At 30.7% G+C, this 18,846-nt stretch overlaps 2 protein-coding genes across 3 annotated transcripts; one reads left to right on the top strand and one right to left on the bottom strand.

Annotated features, from left to right (window-relative positions):
* Nucleotides 1–9,175: 9,175 nt before the first annotated feature.
* On the bottom strand, nt 9,176–11,081 carry LOC143047794 (myticin-B-like). 2 transcript variants are annotated; one of them, XM_076221054.1, is made up of 4 exons: nt 10,999–11,081; nt 10,537–10,625; nt 9,843–10,050; nt 9,176–9,382 (listed from the first exon to the last, which is right to left on the bottom strand). In XM_076221054.1, exons 2-4 carry the CDS (start codon nt 10,583–10,585, stop codon nt 9,337–9,339), a joined length of 303 nt encoding a protein of 100 aa, XP_076077169.1. In that variant the 5' UTR covers nt 10,586–10,625; nt 10,999–11,081; the 3' UTR covers nt 9,176–9,336. The 2 variants fall into 2 exon arrangements, with proteins under 2 accessions (XP_076077169.1, XP_076077168.1); XM_076221053.1 differs by having other exon boundaries at nt 10,995–11,049.
* Nucleotides 11,082–14,124: 3,043 nt separating this feature from the next.
* Nucleotides 14,125–17,801, top strand: LOC143047797 (myticin-B). The gene is made up of 4 exons (XM_076221059.1): nt 14,125–14,183; nt 15,120–15,204; nt 16,561–16,756; nt 17,399–17,801. The coding sequence occupies exons 2-4, from the start codon at nt 15,156–15,158 to the stop codon at nt 17,442–17,444; spliced, it is 291 nt and encodes a 96-aa protein (XP_076077174.1). The 5' UTR covers nt 14,125–14,183; nt 15,120–15,155; the 3' UTR covers nt 17,445–17,801.
* The last annotated feature ends 1,045 nt before the right edge of the window (nt 17,802–18,846 follow it).

Below are 18,846 nucleotides of genomic sequence, written 5' to 3' on the forward strand. Positions count from 1 at the left end.
CCTCAATATTCAGTCTATCCACCCATATTCACAGTTCTGTGATCAATTGATTAAAAGTAAAAGTTTATCCATTATTCGTCTTCAATCATAGGTCAAAACAAGCTGTGTTGGTATTTTTTATCTATGTAAATGATTCTATTTCCCTGCCGATTCAATTTCATTTTGATTCATTAATAAAGTTTAAGTATTTCACATAACCTAAAACTATTAAATGTTGTTTGCTTTCCAAACATTACTATTTAGCCCTTCAACCGTGTGCTCACATAATCCATAATTCCTTGGTTTCGTTGTTAAAATTTATTCTCGTCCTGACCATGCATGTAATATTTGCCACTGAACATCAATCAACTAATCAACGATTTATGAAAGATTTGGCACTACACCTGAAGTAAACAACGATCAATCAATCAAACATCATGATTTATAAAACACAACAAAATAACAGACCATTGAACTTAAGGGAATAGTTATAATTTTCTTTTCATTCTAAATAAATTTATTTGAACCATGCATGCATTAACTCATTTGTTTTTTGTCATGCTATTTTTTTGTTTTAAAGAACATAATGAAAATACTTTTAAACGGAATTTCTTTTCCTTCTCGCAAATTGAAATATGTTTTTCTTTAATAATGAATCAGAATAGGTCAAATCTAAGGTATTAACAGGATTCATCTATTTTCGTGGGTGCCAATTTCCGTGGAACGAGGAAAAATTGCCTTTTCGTGGTTTTGGTATAGTATGCTTACAACACAATAGGAATAAGTCATTAGTTGAATATATAATTTTTTGGTTCAACTGTACATACCAGAAAAATTGAGATCCAACGAATAGTAAAAAATACATAGTAAAAAGTTACTTTTATATGTATTTTTAAAAAGTACTATTATAAACATAAAAAAGATGTGGTATATCTGTCAATTACATTGAGACAACTATCTAGTCATAATGACTTAGATGCATGGAACTAAAAGTGACCATACAGTCTTCAACAATGAACAAAATCAATACTGTATATATGTATAAATAAATGCCTAAAAAGTTTACAAAATAACACCAATAATAATAAAAGGCAATATTAAATGTAATTATATGTGATTTGTGCCTGTCCTGAGTACGGAACCTGTAGTTCGGTGGTTATTGTTTGTGGTTCATAAGTGTTTCTCGTTTTTCGTTTTTGTGTAGATTGAACTGTTGATCTTCCTGTTTAAATGGTTTTACACTAGTCATTTTGGTGCTCTTTACAGCTTGCTATTCAGTGTTTCATGTCTCAGTGTTGAAGGTCGTACTTTTGTCCTATGATAGTTTACGTTTTACAAATTGTGACTTGGATAGAGAGTTGTCTCATTGGCATTCATATCACTTCTTCTTATATCTGTATTAAATGGCAAAAAAATACTAAATATAAAACAATTCAAACTAGAAAACATGAAGAGCTTGAAATTATGACAAACTTATTAAATAAAAACTGATATGGTAAGCAGCAACCAATGGCAACAACTGAATACCAGACTCCTGACATAGGACAGGCACATGGGCTTGAATTTTCTACAATGAAATTCTATAGTTCTTATTTATCTAAAATATTTATCAAGACAATTATTAAAAACACGATAAAATTTGTATCCTAATGACTAAAATATGACACCTGTACATCATAGGCCAAGTGTTGCTTTGAACAATTCATTTGAAAGAATTATAAGAATTCATATCTCACACATGTGTACATGTACACATTATGTCACTCATTTTGTTTCTTTGTATACATCCATATTGTTAGTAATATATAAAGGCAACAGTAGTATACCGCTGTTCAAAACTCATAAATCCATTGACAAAAAACAAAATCGGGGTAACAAACTAAAACTGAGGTAAACGCATTAAATATAAGAGGAGAACAACGACACAACATTAAAATGTAACACACACAGAAACGGACTAAGCATTAGACAAAATCCTATGAGAATAACAAATATAACATCAAAACCAATTACGTGAATTTGGGATAGATCAGTACCGTGACACGTCTTATAGTAATGTGAATTCACATACAATATTTCCATATGATCATCTACATTATACTGTAGCTTTTGTTATTTGTTATTGTTATTATATAAGTGGGTATGCTTCATTTGCACAGAATCAAATGAAAAATATAAATGTAATATTGCTATGAATAGAGGCATCAGTATTATAACTTTGTTCAATAGCCATCAATCGATTAAGGGTCACAATCTAAAACCTAGGAAACACATCAACTACATGTGTAAGAGGAGCAACAGAAGTTATGTATAGAAAATATGTATATACATTTTAGTCCACACTTACATGATAGCGATGACGTGCAACTCAATATAAGGCCCCAGGAAGAAACCAAGTAAAGTCCATTATACATATTTGAATTTTAAAGTCTAAACATTGATGTTTATAACTGTAATATATTAATTCCCAAATGATATAATTCCGTGCAGTATACTTAAAGCATGCTACTCACCCCTACATCAAAAGAATAGAATTGCTCTTCTCCAATGTTCAAATACATTGTATACCATACAACATTGGAATTCATATAAAAATAATTTTACATCTTCTGTTACTCATATATTTTACTTTAATTCATTTTTTCTTCATTATGAAGTTGTCGTTTTTGCAAATTTACTGTACAGTGTTCATGTGCATTTAATTGTTCAGGGTCGCTTTCGTCCACAAAGTTTTAGTTTTTACTGGCATCTGTTGATAGATAAGTCACTATAAAAATGTACCCATCAAACAACACAAATTTGTTTCTAGACTTGTTCATATTCAAAAATATTAGATTATCTCCCCATGAAAACTTATTGACAATATATTGCAACTTCAGAAAACTTTAACTGATTATCATAATTATGTTTTAATTCATAGAGAATAATTATACATGGCGAAATCCGTATCACAAGCCGTATCATCCCGAGATACCAATATCAGTTATAGGTATCAGAACAGTCTTCAACGATGAAGAAATAACCCATGTCGTATATTTGTCTATAAAAAGCCCAGACAAGAAATATATTACACATTAAATTTAGAAAAATCAACGGTTTATTGCAACTTCAGAAAACTTTAACTGATTATCAGAATTATGTTTAAATTCATAGAGAATAATACATAGCAAAATCCGTATCACATGCCGTATCATCCCGAGATACCAATATCAGTTATAGGTATCAGAATAGTCTTCAACGATTAAGAATCAACCCATGTCGTATATTCGTCTATAAAAAGCCCCGACAAGAAAAATATTACACATTCAATTTAGAAAAATCAACGGTTTATATATAGCAAAACAATTTTCGAACACATCAGACATAAACAATTACAAACAGCTGACCTATAGGCTTCTGACTTGCGACAGGCACATTTAATCTTGCTTCCTCTTTGTTTCTGGTCAAGGTTACTCCATGCACATGCGTTGTGCACTCTGATTATTGAATCACATGCTGCATTCACAGTAACTGTTGTTGTTTCTCCTTTTCATTATTTTTCTTGTTCATCGTTGTTGTTTAATTGATTTTTGACGCATATGTTCGTTTTAATTCAATTTCTGTAATATCGGAAAGCGTATTATATCAAATATCCTGTATCGTGGATAGTGATTGTTTTTTTTCCCCTTTATCTGCAAGAATATGCATAAATATAGGTTTGGAATGGGGTTTTCTGGTATAATCAACCATTTTCTACATTAGAACCAAGTCAGGAAATTACAGTTGGTATCCATTCGTTTGATTTGTTTGAGCTTTTGATTTAACCATTTGACAAGGGACTTTCCTCTTTGAATTTTCATCAGAGATCATTTTTTTGTGATTTTACTTTTCAGACAAGTAAGAATTTTCAGCTTGAAAGGTCTAAAGTTTGTGAAAGAACATGAGTTTAATTTAAATGTTAATACTATAAGTTTGTAAAGTCATAATTAAGTTTGTCAACCACGAGGAAAAGCGACTATTGATTAGATTATGTATATGCTTTTAATCTGCATGTCAACAGTTTGCTTAGAAAATGTCCATACCTTGGTCAAACTTTTCCATTGCATTCATTCTGAAAAAAAAGTCAATGTTTTTCTAATATATGACCTCCTATTCAATTTTTTTTTTCGTATTCTTATCTATAATATATATTTAGTCTACCGGGTATAGTAATTTGCTACTCTGGAAAAATATTAATTAAGATTATTATTATTGTTTATGTTTACAATCCGAAAAATTAAAATAAAAAGAACTTCGATTTCCACCAATGAAATGTTGTACACCATTCATTCACACCATTCCCGATTGCATGTTACACGATCACACCATTCCTCATTCACCATTACACCATTCCCCTTACACCATACACCATAGCACCATACACCTTACACCATTGCACCATACACCTTACACCATTACACCATACACGTTTTTTTTTTGGGAAGTTTACACCATCCAAGGGCTGTACCAACTGTCATTTCCTGACTTGGTTCAGGAATTTTCTAATGTAGAAAATGGTTGATTATACCAGAAAACCCCATCACAAACCTATATTTATGCATATTCTTGCAGATAAAAGAAAAAAAAAAACAATCACTATCCACGATACAGGATACAGGATATTTGCTATAATACGCTTTCCGATATTACAGAAATTGAATTAAAACGAACATATGCGTCAAAAATCAATTAAACAACAACGATGAACATGAAAAATAATGAAAAGGAGAAACAACAACAGTTACTGTGAATGCAGCATGTGATTCAATAATCAGAGTGCACAACGCATGTGCATGGAGTAACCTTGACCAGAAACAAAGAGGAAGCAAGATTAAATGTGCCTGTCGCAAGTCAGAAGCCTATAGGTCAGCTGTTTGTAATTGTTTATGTCTAATGTGTTCGAAAATTGTTTTGCTATATATAAACCGTTGATTTTTCTAAATTGAATGTGTAATATTTTTCTTGTCGGGGCTTTTTATAGACGAATATACGACATGGGTTGATTCTTAATCGTTGAAGACTATTCTGATACCTATAACTGATATTGGTATCTCGGGATGATACGGCATGTGATACGGATTTTGCTATGTATTATTCTCTATGAATTTAAACATAATTCTGATAATCAGTTAAAGTTTTCTGAAGTTGCAATAAACCGTTGATTTTTCTAAATTTAATGTGTAATATATTTCTTGTCTGGGCTTTTTATAGACAAATATACGACATGGGTTATTTCTTCATCGTTGAAGACTGTTCTGATACCTATAACTGATATTGGTATCTCGGGATGATACGGCTTGTGATACGGATTTCGCCATGTATAATTATTCTCTATGAAATTAAACATAATTATGATAATCAGTTAAAGTTTTCTGAAGTTGCAATATATTGTCAATAAGTTTTCATGGGGAGATAATCTAATATTTTTGAATATGAACAAGTCTAGAAACAAATTTGTGTTGTTTGATGGGTACATTTTTATAGTGACTTATCTATCAACAGATGCCAGTAAAAACTAAAACTTTGTGGACGAAAGCGACCCTGAACAATTAAATGCACATGAACACTGTACAGTAAATTTGCAAAAACTTCATAATGAAGAAAAAATGAATTAAAGTAAAATATATGAGTAACAGAAGATGTAAAATTATTTTTATATGAATTCCAATGTTGTATGGTATACAATGTATTTGAACATTGGAGAAGAGCAATTCTATTCTTTTGATGTAGGGGTGAGTAGCATGCTTTAAGTATACTGCATGGAATTATATCATTTGGGAAATAATATATTACAGTTATAAACATCAATGTTTATACTTTAAAATTCAAATATGTATAATGGACTTTACTTGGTTTCTTCCTGGGGCCTTATATTGAGTTGCATGTCATCGCTATCATGTAAGTGTGGACTAAAATGTATATACATATTTTCTATACATAACTTCTGTTGTTCCTCTTACACATGTAGTTGATGTGTTTCCTAGGTTTTAGATTGTGACCCTTAATCGATTGATGGCTATTGAACAAATTTATAATACTGATGCCTCTATTCATAGCAATATTACATTTATATTTTTCATTTGATTCTGTGCAAATGAAGCATACCCACTTATATAATAACAATAACAAATAACAAAAGCTACAGTATAATGTAGATGATCATATGGAAATATTGTATGTGAATTCACATTACTATAAGACGTGTCACGGTACTGATCTATCCCAAATTCACGTATTTGGTTTTGATGTTATATTTGTTATTCTCATAGGATTTTGTCTAATGCTTAGTCCGTTTCTGTGTGTGTTACATTTTAATGTTGTGTCGTTGTTCTCCTCTTATATTTAATGCGTTTACCTCAGTTTTAGTTTGTTACCCCGATTTCGTTTTTTGTCCATGGATTTATGAGTTTTGAACAGCGGTATACTACTGTTGCCTTTATATATTACTAACAATATGGATGTATACAAAGAAACAAAATGAGTGACATAATGTGTACATGTACACATGTGTGAGATATGAATTCTTATAATTCCTTCAAATGAATTGTTCAAAGCAACACTTGGCCTATGATGTACAGGTGTCATATTTTAGTCATTAGGATACAAATTTTATCGTGTTTTTAATAATTGTCTTGATAAATATTTTAGATAAATAAGAACTATAGAATTTCATTGTAGAAAATTCAAGCACATGTGCCTGTCCTATGTCAGGAGTCTGGTATTCAGTTGTTGCCATTGGTTGCTGCTTACCATATCAGTTTTTATTTAATAAGTTTGTCATAATTTCAAGCTCTTCATGTTTTCTAGTTTGAATTGTTTTATATTTAGTATTTTTTTGCCATTTAATACAGATATAAGAAGAAGTGATATGAATGCCAATGAGACAACTCTCTATCCAAGTCACAATTTGTAAAACGTAAACTATCATAGGACAAAAGTACGACCTTCAACACTGAGACATGAAACACTGAATAGCAAACTGTAAAGAGCACCAAAATGACTAGTGTAAAACCATTTAAACAGGAAGATCAACAGTTCAATCTACACAAAAACGAAAATCGAGAAACTCTTATGAACCACAAACAATAACCACCGAACTACAGGTTCCGTACTCAGGACAGGCACAAATCACATATAATTACATTTAATATTGCCTTTTATTATTATTGGTGTTATTTTGTAAACTTTTTAGGCATTTATTTATACATATATACAGTATTGATTTTGTTCATTGTTGAAGACTGTATGGTCACTTTTAGTTCCATGCATCTAAGTCATTATGACTAGATAGTTGTCTCAATGTAATTGACAGATATACCACATCTTTTTTATGTTTATAATAGTACTTTTTAAAAATGCATATAAAAGTAACTTTTTACTATGTATTTTTTACTATTCGTTGGATCTCAATTTTTCTGGTGTGTACAGTTGAACCAAAAAATTATATATTCAACTAATTACTTATTCCTATTGTGTTGTAGGCATACTATACCAAAACCACGAAAAGGCAATTTTTCCTCGTTCCACGGAAATTGGCACCCACGAAAATAGATGAATCCTGTTAATACCTTAGATTTGACCTATTCTGATTCATTATTAAAGAAAAAAATATTTCAATTTGCGAGAAGGAAAAGAAATTCCGTTTAAAAGTATTTGCATTATGTTCTTTAAAACAAAACAATAGCATGACAAAAAACAAATGAGTTAATGCATGCATGGTTCAAATAAATTTTTAGAATGAAAAGAAAATCATAACTATTCCCTTAAGTTCAATGGTCTGTTATTTTGTTGTGTTTTATAAATCATGATGTTTGATTGATTGATCGTTGTTTACTTCAGGTGTAGTGCCAAATCTTTCATAAATCGTTGATTAGTTGATTGATGTTCAGTGGCAAATATTAGATGCATGGTCAGGACGAGAATAAATTTTAACAACGAAACCAAGGAATTATGGATTATGTGAGCACACGGTTGAAGGGCTAAATAGTAATGTTTGGAAAGCAAACCATATTTAATAGTTTTAGGTTATGTGAAATACTTAAACTTTATTAATGAATCAACATGAAATTGAATCTGCAGGGAAATAGAATCATTTACATAGATAAAAAATACCAACACAGCTTGTTTTGACCTATGATTGAAGACGAATAATGGATAAACTTTTACTTTTAATCAATTGATCACAGAACTGTGAATATGGGTGGATAGACTGAATATTGAGGGTGTTTTACAAAACCGCAACACAGAAAACTAAGGACCGAGCAATATGAGTTTCACCACACTTGGGGTGATCTCAAGTGTTCAGGCATGGTACGCTTATCATGCTCTACATGGGACACCCGTCATGTTACCCCTATAACATACGCTTATAACTAATATAAAGTGACATCACGCAACTGCGGATTGATTCGAGTGTCATTGATGAGTCTTTTGTAGATGAAACGCGCTTCTGGCGTAAATATGAAATTTGAATCCTGGTATCTATTGTGAGTTCATTGGTAATTTACTCTTATATATCTCTAATACATAACCATATTCTGGACCATTGGTCATATACTTTTTTTTTACCCTGACCGAATGTAAAATGTCAAATGTGTCTTTCATTGGATCAATGATTTGTATAGTATAGTTGTTGCCATACAAAATTTGTTCACTTAAATTAATAGTGGATATCATAATGAATACTTAATTTTATTGGTATTGATCACTTTGGTCGTTTTGACTGGGTTGAAAACACCGGTAAAACTTCTGCTGAATATTAGTTATTAAGACATTCAACTATAATAAAAGAGGGACGAAAGATACCAGAGGGACAGTCAAACTCATAAATCGAAAATAAGCTGACAACGCCATAGCTAAAAATGAAAAAGACAAACAGACAAACAATAGTACACATGACACAACATATAAAACTAAAGAATAAGCAACAACAAAATAACTGTGATTCTCGGTGGGTAAACTGAATATTGAGGGTGTTTTACAAAATCGCAATATCAAAAACTAAAGTAATAAGCTTCTCAAGCTATTTCATTTGGACATCACGACATCGACAAAGAAACAAAATAGTCAGAATTGCAAAAAAAAATCTTTTTACATAACAAGTGAGGGAAAAACTAATTTTGTGTATTGTAAAACAAACTTCTACTGACGAATATAAATAATAAAGCACTACAAAGCATTATTAAATGTTTAAATTTTACTTCAAGCTGAAAACATCGAAAGCGTATGACAGAAGATTTAATAAATTTTCAAGTTTATAACAGACTTTGCACAAAGTGTTCACAATCAAGGAAAGAAGTATAGCTGATTTTCTAAGTTAGCGCTTGATCAAATATCTGTCTAAAACATTTCCATTTCTTGGTCCAAATTTTCCACCTCATTCATCCTGAAACAAAGTAGATGTTTTCTTATATGTGGTGTTATTTTCACAAATTCAATTAAAACGTTTCATATAACAGGGTTTTTTTTCTGACTACTCTCGTGCAATTGACCAGTGATCGATTTATGTAAAAAAATGTTTTTGAATGTAAATAATTGAGAGACACACTAGAAGATATCTTATCTACCTCCCAACACATTAACCGATCTAAGAAAAAAACATCCCTTCTTTCTCTTGCAGGAGTAGTTCAGGTGTTTATTTTTTTTTCAATGACTGCATAATACGATTCAGACGATAACGACATATTGAATTAAGATGAAATATTTTATTTAAAAAAAAAATCAAATTATCTGTTTCAAAAATTGGTAAACACCTTAATTACAATATATGTTGGCATGAAGGAAACTGTTTTTTCAAATTTTTAAATGTTTATATTGTGTAACGAAATCTAGTATTGAGTACTTACACTGGAGAGTTGTCCATCTCTTTGTTCTGCTCGTTCACATTCCTAGCGCTTCCAGAAAGTGCCAATGGAGACTCAGCTCTGCGACAATGAAGGCAGTAGCAAATTTTGCCGGGATGAAGTTTGTAACATCCATATAATGAGCAACCACCTAACCCACAGAACTTACTACAGTAGTATGATGTACAAGGAATTGATTGGGCTTCCTGAACTGAATAAGTAGAAAAATAAAATGAATAAAATTGCTTAAGTTTCGACACAAATAACGATGCCTGTCTTAGAGAGAGGCTAGATATACCACAGGGACATTTATTATCTTAAGTTGAAAATAAACTGACAACGCCATGGTAAAAAAAGGAGAAAAAAACCAAACAACAGTATACAAAGCATAGCATAGAAAACTACGAACTGAACAACACGTATAAAGAAAAAATATTTGTTTGAATATTTGAATGATTTAATTTTAATAACAAAACATATTTCAATTGTAAACATTAACAAGTTTCTTACTTAAAACAGTTATTATAATAAATGAAAAATTATTACAATAAAGTAGTATAATTTAACATAATATACAAATATGGGATTCGCAATCAAATTTTGGGAAAGTCGGTCTACCGTATTTTTATCTTAAAAAATGTTGGATCTATACTTCTAAAATACGTACACACAGATATATTTCAATAAAGATATTTACCTCCAACAATGACTACCACTACAACAGCTAACAAGATCGTTGCCTTCATGTTGAATGCTTTGAGTTTTGAGGAATACTTAATTAGAAACCTTAAAAAAAAAAAGAAACATGAAATGTTTCATGTAATGTAGTCTTAACGAAAAACGTCGTAGGTTAAAGATTGTAAAAGTTTTCGATCTCAAAACAACGTGAGTATTTCTAAATAGAATGAAAGAATTTTAGGTAGCAAAATTATATGAAGCAAATTGTATTGAAATAAAACGTTTAATAGTATGATACTTTCTTTATGTTGTCGTACTGATTTTATCTTTTTCTGGGTTTTGAATAATTATATTTTTGCAGTTCTCGTCAATTTATTGAAACAATTTTAGAATGAAACGATTTAAAGAGTTGAAAACAGTTTCGCAAATGCCAAAACAAATAAAGAATTTGAAGAGTGAAGTAATCAAAATACTGACCTACCTTTTTTACAATCTTGTAGAAGTTAAAGACATGTATATTAATATAATGTATATATATATATATATATAATCTTAACAGGAAACACGGAAATTGTGGTTGCTCTCTGCATTAGATTTAAAAGCGTAGTATTTGGTCAATGTCAAACTGTCAATGTCATTGCCAAAATGTTTTTGCGTAATAGTCGACTTTTTATATTTTTTTAAAAGCTAATAAAGATCATCTACATCATCTAATTAAATTATGGTGGTATTCGATTTATGGCTTACTTTTGTCGAAACATCAAATTAAAATTTTCTTTAATTTGAACTTTACGACACCTTATCAAAATTTAGACATTATTTTTTCTGACGTTCAACCATTTAAAACCATTTTTGTTTGTAGCGAACGAGCCATTTACCTGCCCCAGTAGTGAAATATTTCATGATACTCCTGTTTAAATATTTTGAAGACTCATATCTCGTGATAAGGTAACACGCTATAGAAGTATGGTCAAGGTCTCTTAATCTCATACATAAACAACATCTATTCGTGAAACTCCTCAACAGTGATAATTTTTACTAAATCTAAAAGCATGGAATAAAAAAATACGAATTTTGGTCATTGCTATATAAATCACATTTATTTACATTAATTTACAAGACCAACAGAAGACACTCATATAAAAACTTAATTAATGCAATAATAGTTAACCAATTACATAAATTTATTAAAACGATACAAATAAAAACTAAAACTTAGAGAATTGCATGAATCGGGAAAAAGACATAATCGGTAAAATAACAGATCAGAAGAATCTTATACCGTGAAAAACATATCGCTAGGAAGTTCAGAAATAAATGTATCGTTTAGGTTTACTTATTGTAGTTTTTTGTGAAGTGTGCACACCCCTGCGTAAAAAATTCAATAAAGTGTGAACATTCACGCGAGAATCGCGTAATGTATTTATTAGCTTCGGATAGGTACTTTTATAAAAAAAAATGGGACGTTACAGAGATCTAAACGTATCAAGTGCTTCATAGATTTTAAATTGAAGTTGTTACTCCGATAGTCTGTATAAATATAGAAGATAACGATATGAAGCAGACATTCTATTTTCTGGAATTTCATTTATCTCTAGTTGATGCACGCACTTAAATTTGGGAATTAAGTGATAAGAAATCATCAATATATCTGAAATTTAAAAATTTTTAAACGAGGTTTTTATGTTTGTCTTGCAGTATGTTCTCCGTGAATTCAGCTTTGTAGGGTACACAAAACTTTGAGAAGAAGGGGCAAACAACGCACGGGGAACAGTAAGGGTTAGTTTAGGAAAAAAGCAAGTGTAGATTTTTTTTGTTAAATTAATGTACTTTTGAAATGTATATATTTTTGAATTTGTTCTACAACGAAAATGATAGGATTTGAAATGGATAGTTTCGTAGATAAAAAAGTAATAAGCAACTAAAAAATTTTTAAACAATTTTCCCTTGTAAGTTCATTGTCTTTTCTAAGTATGTTTTGCAGATTAAAGCTGTAAAAGACCGACTTTAACAGGAAAAAACAACAATAAGCATTTCCTACAGAATTAATAGAGATGTCCGACCAAAAATGTTTTACTCTGAATACGTGATCTGCATCGTTTTCCTTTTAAAACAACGCAACAACTTCGGATGTGTAAAAATACAAGTACAAGTTCTCGATAAAACGTAAAAAGTTTTAAATGCTGATTTTAATTTTTATTTCAATAACAAATGTCGACACAACCTTGTACTTTCTGATGCATTGCCAGGGAAATCATCATCTGTTTTGCATCCGTAACATGTTATACATGTAATACAATTTAAAATTGTAATTTTAAAAGTCTAGTGAAATAAAGTATCATAATAATTAAACTCTAACGTTGAAAACTGCCAACATACAAGAATTAAGGAAAGACTCTCTTGTTTCCACTTAAAACTTAGAATCTTCCCTTTTAAGTTCGATAACCTGCTAGGTGACAAATATCAAAATATGTTTCCTGCTAAAAGTGGTCTGTCAAACATCATAAAACAATCAACAAGTCAATTTTCATGAATACAATCATTGTAAATCGTATTTAAGTGTAAAATTGTAGCAATATGAAATCAGAATATTGCAGTAAAGAAAAATACATACAAATTTGTTAATATGTATATAGAACTATGAAATGCTCTTACGGGGTGCTTTTTTTACAATGCTTTATGAATATATGTGTTATAAAAAAGATAGATGCCAAGGAGACATGCAAAGTCATTAGTCGAGGAATACATGACACCGCCAAGGCAAAACGACGAAATGACAAACAATTGCATGTACGTATCTCATGTTTGGTCGGCGGTTTTACATTCAAATTATTTGAAATCAAAATGTTCCCACTTAATAAAAACAAAGTGTGCAAAACAATGTATGCTTTATCTTACAAATTTCTATAATATATGCAATACATTTTCGCGAAAGTATGAAATTGTGGTAGTTTAACAGATGAGACTACATTTTTTGGTTTCTTAAGATTAATGACCTCGTTAATTCGTTAAAAGTATTTTGGCAATTTCATCTCGTTAATTCCACGTCAAATGCTCTTCTAGTTATATGTAAATGTAACACTATGATATTAATTTTTAGATACCTAGAAAGCTGCATCGAAATCTGATTTAGATTTTTTAAAATAGCAACAAATTTCTTCTGGACCATCTTTAACCTAATTCTTTTTCGTTTTAAAAAAAAACTCTTTGAATACCAAGATGTGCAAATATCTCATTTGTTAAATGGTCGATTGCAATGTCGAATTTGAAGAAATGTGTAACTTTGTTACGTAGATCCAGAAAAGCATTCCAGGCGCAAATACTTTTAAAAGATGTTAACTTTCATTTGCAAACTAGATAACGTTTTTTAAATTTCATTTAAGGAAAAACTCTAACACGGACGATTATGAAGTATTGTTATGCCGATGATTAGCATTGTACTTCCGCACAAACTAATGGGAAAACAAATCGGTTGATTTTTTCCTTCTGTCACCAAAATTAAATTACGCAAAAGGATTTGATAAAAAAAATGTGCATCTAGAAATGAAAAAGCTACGCAATTCACAATTGATGCTTGGTTTAACCACACTGTCTGTCTTTCCTGTCTAGAACATATATATATACTATTCGACTTTACATTTTTGCGTTTTCACGAATGCAAGAAAGGTAAGTTAAACTACTAATTATAACATTCTTAAACCAGATTTCAATAGTGATAGAATTATCATAAAGGGGATCTTACTGAAAAAGGGGATTTTCTGACAAAAAACAGTGAATGTTCTTATTCATTCAAGAAAGTGTTGGGAGGCGGGATTGGAACTGTGTCTAAATGATGAAAATCGTTGTATATATATATATATATATATATATTTAAGTATACTATTGAATTTGTCTTGTTTATTGATTACTTTGAAATTTTTATCTTTTTATTCAAAATATGTCTTTTTGTCAATATTATACTAGTACTGAAGTAAATCGAAAATATCTATATCAGGCACCGTTAGCTTTTTGTAGCTACCAATAATTATTCCGAATAAGTCACACGTCACCATAGTGAAAGGAATATCAATATATTAAAAATAAACATACAGTGAAATTCGTTTACTTTCTTTGTTTTTCTAGTGATTGAGATTGAAACACAATGTTTTGACATTTTTACCTATTATGTCTGTTTGTTTTGTTCACGCATCGTTGTCAATATTATGAAATTTGATGCGACTGTCATACAAGTGAGACGATTAGCTAGCTATAAAACCAGGTTCAATTCACCATTTTCTACATAAGAACATTCCTGTACCAAGTCAGGAAGTCAGGCAGTTGTTATTCATTCGTTTGATGTGTTTGGGCTTTTGATTAAGCTATTTGATGAGGGACTTTTCGGTTTGAATTTTCCTCGGAGTTCAGTATTTTTGTGATTTTACTTTTTAATTTAGTTAAATACATTCATTCGTTAACTCAGTTTAGAAAACAATATTTATATCTATTATTTTTTTATTATTCAAATACATCGTTAATATTTGCAAATATGTTACCCTTTATAGCTTTCACCCCACAATTTCTTTTATTATCATTATGTTTTTATATATTTGGTATCCAATTTAGGTAATTTTTTAAACTTCGAAAACCAAAGCATTCAACATGAAGGCAACAATATTGTTAGCAGTTGTAGTGGCAGTCTTTGTCGCAGGTAAATATGTTTCGCTTTATATTGCTTGTGTGTGTGGTTAAATTCAAGAGGCACTGTCAGTAACCATTTATCTTTTCCCTTAAAGTGTTTTAAGATAAAGTTTTATGTTTATAAACATTCTCTCTAATTCTTCTTTATGCTTATTTGAAACTATATTTGTAAATCAATACGTGTTTTGTTGTTCTCAGTTCATCATTGTTCAATTTTTGTTCCTCAAATTTTGCTTTTGCGGCATTACGATCACATTTGCAGTTTTAATCCAGATATTAAAAATGTGTCTTGGTCAGAAACTGTTCTACCACACTAGATGCAGTGAAATAAACTTATTTTAAATTGAACGATTTCAATTTTACCTGTTACTTTTATTCAATTGATAGATATAAGTAGATGTGGGATGAGTGCAAATGAGACAACTCTCTATCCAAGTTATTTCAGGGAATGTACAGAATCACTGAAATAACCAAGATATGTTACAGATTCCCTTATTGAATTCAGGGAATTTGTGATAAAAATCACTGATTCCCGGGTTTTTTATCCATCAGCTGTATCCATTGATAATTCATATTTTTTCGACAAGCAATTAAACTGTCTTTCATTTATGACAGGTAAATTGAACAATTTTAATTTTACCTGTAACTTTTATTCAATTTATAGATATAAGAAGATGTGGGATGAGTGCAAATGAGACAACTCTCCATCCAATTTACAATTTGTAAAACAAAAACGACTAAAGGTCAAAGTACGGTCTTCAACACGGAGCCTTAATTTAGTCTTCTGAAACTCCTTTATTTGTTGTATATGTTACAGTGAATTTGTGAATAAAATTAACGGTACCAATTTTCTTGCACCAGATGCGCATTTCGACAATACATGTCTCTTCAGTGATGCTCGTGGCCAAAATATTTGAAATCCAGAGCTTATATAAAAGATGAAGAGCTATAATGTGAAAGTTCATGATTTTTTTATAATCAAGGAACTGATAAGTCATTTCATAAAATCCCTGATTTTGACAAGGGAATGTACAAAATCACTGAAATAATCAAGATATGTTACAGATTCCCTTATTGAATTCAGGGAATTTGTGAAAGAACATGATTTTTTTATAATCAAGGAACTGATCAGTCATTTCATAAAATCCCTGATTTTTACAAGGGAATGTACAAAATCACTGAAATAATCAAGATATGTTACAGATTCCCTTATTGAATTCAGGGAATTTGTGATAAAAATCACTGTATCCATTGACAATTCACATATTTTTTCGACAAGCAATTAAACTGTCTTCCATTTGTGATGGAAAAGTTTTTTTTTCAATGTTGGAAAGTTCGTAAAAATACGATATTATTAATTTTGAAGGTACAGAAGCTCATCCGCAAGTTTGCACATCGTACTACTGTAGCAAGTTTTGTAGTACTGGTGGTTGCACACGTTATGGATGCCGAAATCTCCATCGCGGGAAGCTTTGCTTCTGTCTTCATTGCAGCAGGGTGAAGTTCCCGTTTGGAGCAACTCAAGATGCTAAAAGTATGAACGAACTGGAATACACTCCAATGTAAGTATTGTCATCCCGATGTTTTTTTTTGCATTTTGTATTACCTTTTATAAATTTACAAAATCAAATTCATTATTAAACAAAATTATGTCACTTATAATATATATATTTTCCAACATTTCATGTAAAAAAAACATTAATGTCTATATTTATTTTACGATTGATTTAACACAGTATACCTTTACGTAATGGCAGAAACAAAACGATCGTTTGAAAAACTCCTAAAGGCTCGGAAGATCTGTATAGTTCGCTACAATAATTAAGAATGAGGATACATTGTCTTTACATCCCACCCCCTTCCCGGCCGTCATCTTTTATCGTTAACAAAACCATTCATCAAACTAAATACCCTAAAAAACTAGGCAGATCTGTTTAGTTTGCTACAATATCTTAGAATGAGGATATGTTGTCTTTAATCTTGCCAACGCCAACAACACCCCAATGTCCACCCATATCCGTTCTCATTTATCGTTTTCAAAAAAAATCATCTAACAAACAGTGATTCATTAATTGTTCGAGCATATTTAAAAAAAACATTAAAAGAAAATAGTTAAAGAACATATTTAATTAAATTGTGAATATATTTTTATGTAAACTTTATGTCTTCTTTTTTATATCTATGAAAAATCCTTTACTTTTCAGAATGAAGTCGATGGAAAATTTGGACAACGGAATGGATATGTTATAAGCAAACTTATGACATGAAGATCACAACTGTGTACTTTTGCTATTCCTCTATCCGCTTTACTCCTTTCTACACACTTTGTACGAAATCCGTCAACAGAAAATTCATCATCAACTTGAAAACTAACAAAAGATGTGTCGCACACGTTCAACTCACCAGTCCAGAAGTAATATCATTAAAAAAGATGAATCAAGTTAGTGTTATCGTGTGTTCAGATATATCTCTGACAGAAGAAGTAACTGTTAACAAGAAATACGTGGTTTCCCTCAAGTATTAAAAATTAGAGGTCTTCCTGCAGCTGTTTTATCTTTCCTTCCTCAGTTTTTTTTCATGTTCTAATAAAATAGTTTGAAAAGAAAACTAGTGTGATTTTCATTTTTAAATAACTTGGAATCGAACCAAATTTCATTTAAATCTACATTCAAAACAAGCCTCTTATTACTATTGGCATTAACGTCGAAAAAAGCTACAAGTAAACGTCAATCAATGTCAATTAAACTGCATATTCCATTTACTATCTATGAACTTGAGGCCGCAGTAAATTCTTTGTTGAAGTATCATAATTTGTTAAGGAGATAAAAATCAAGATAATAAACAATTAAAAGGCGAAAGGTCGCATAAACGTTAACAGTGTTAAAGAGAGACGGGAGAAATAAAAGAGTCAAAATTTAAATGCAAAATCATCAGAGGTAAATGAACTGTAAATGTCATGGCATAAAACGAAAAACGACAAAAGAGACAAACATCCGTTTACAAAACACAACATAAATAACTTTAAAATGAACAACACGAACCCCACCAAAACTGGGGGTGATAGCAGGTACTCTGAAAATGTAATCAGATCCCTACTCACTTATGGCACATGTCATGTTGCTGATGCAAGTACAAACCCAGTGATAAGTCTGATAACATGTATAAGGTACGCTACATTCAAAGAATATAGAATGGATTGTGGTGTCGTCATATGTGAAACAGACATTCGATAATGGTCAACAACCTCAAGATCGCGTCTATAAAATGGTGGAAGGCATGACTTCATCTTTTTGTTCATTTATTACATGCAATCTGAACCCACAAACAGTCAAAATGTCGCAAACAGTAATATGATTTAAACGGCAAACAGTTCTGGTATCAAAAGCACATAAGAGCTCACAAATACAAGTATGTCACTTGCCAGCTCAAAAAACACACACACATACATCATATCGGTCAACTAGTTCATGATAGTGACCGCCAATCGTATGTTGCGTAATTTTCAGTTATTCCTCTCCATTACTTTCATTTGTCTCAGAATAACTTCCTGTTTATATAGTCTGTTTTATGTGAACATTTACAAGCTAAACGAATTAATTAACTGATAAGTTTTATTAAACATATTTCTCTGATTTTTATCATTTTTGAACAG

The sequence above is a fragment of the Mytilus galloprovincialis genome, chromosome 10 (genome assembly GCF_965363235.1).
Source record: "Mytilus galloprovincialis chromosome 10, xbMytGall1.hap1.1, whole genome shotgun sequence".
Classification (NCBI taxonomy): Eukaryota; Metazoa; Mollusca; class Bivalvia; order Mytilida; family Mytilidae; genus Mytilus; species Mytilus galloprovincialis.

Bases quoted from the DNA above. Each gene is read 5' to 3' on its own strand.
- LOC143047794 (XM_076221054.1), bottom strand. From the start codon at position 10,585: ATGAAGGCAACGATCTTGTTAGCTGTTGTAGTGGTAGTCATTGTTGGA. The intron at 10,051-10,536 runs GTAAATATCTTT...CTACTTATTCAG, and splicing joins AGTGGTAGTCATTGTTGGAG to TTCAGGAAGCCCAATCAATT. The intron at 9,383-9,842 runs GTAAGTACTCAA...ACTTTGTTTCAG, and splicing joins GAGATGGACAACTCTCCAGT to GATGAATGAGGTGGAAAATT.
- LOC143047797 (XM_076221059.1), top strand. From the start codon at position 15,156: ATGAAGGCAACAATATTGTTAGCAGTTGTAGTGGCAGTCTTTGTCGCA. The intron at 15,205-16,560 runs GTAAATATGTTT...TTAATTTTGAAG, and splicing joins AGTGGCAGTCTTTGTCGCAG to GTACAGAAGCTCATCCGCAA. The intron at 16,757-17,398 runs GTAAGTATTGTC...TTTACTTTTCAG, and splicing joins GAACTGGAATACACTCCAAT to AATGAAGTCGATGGAAAATT.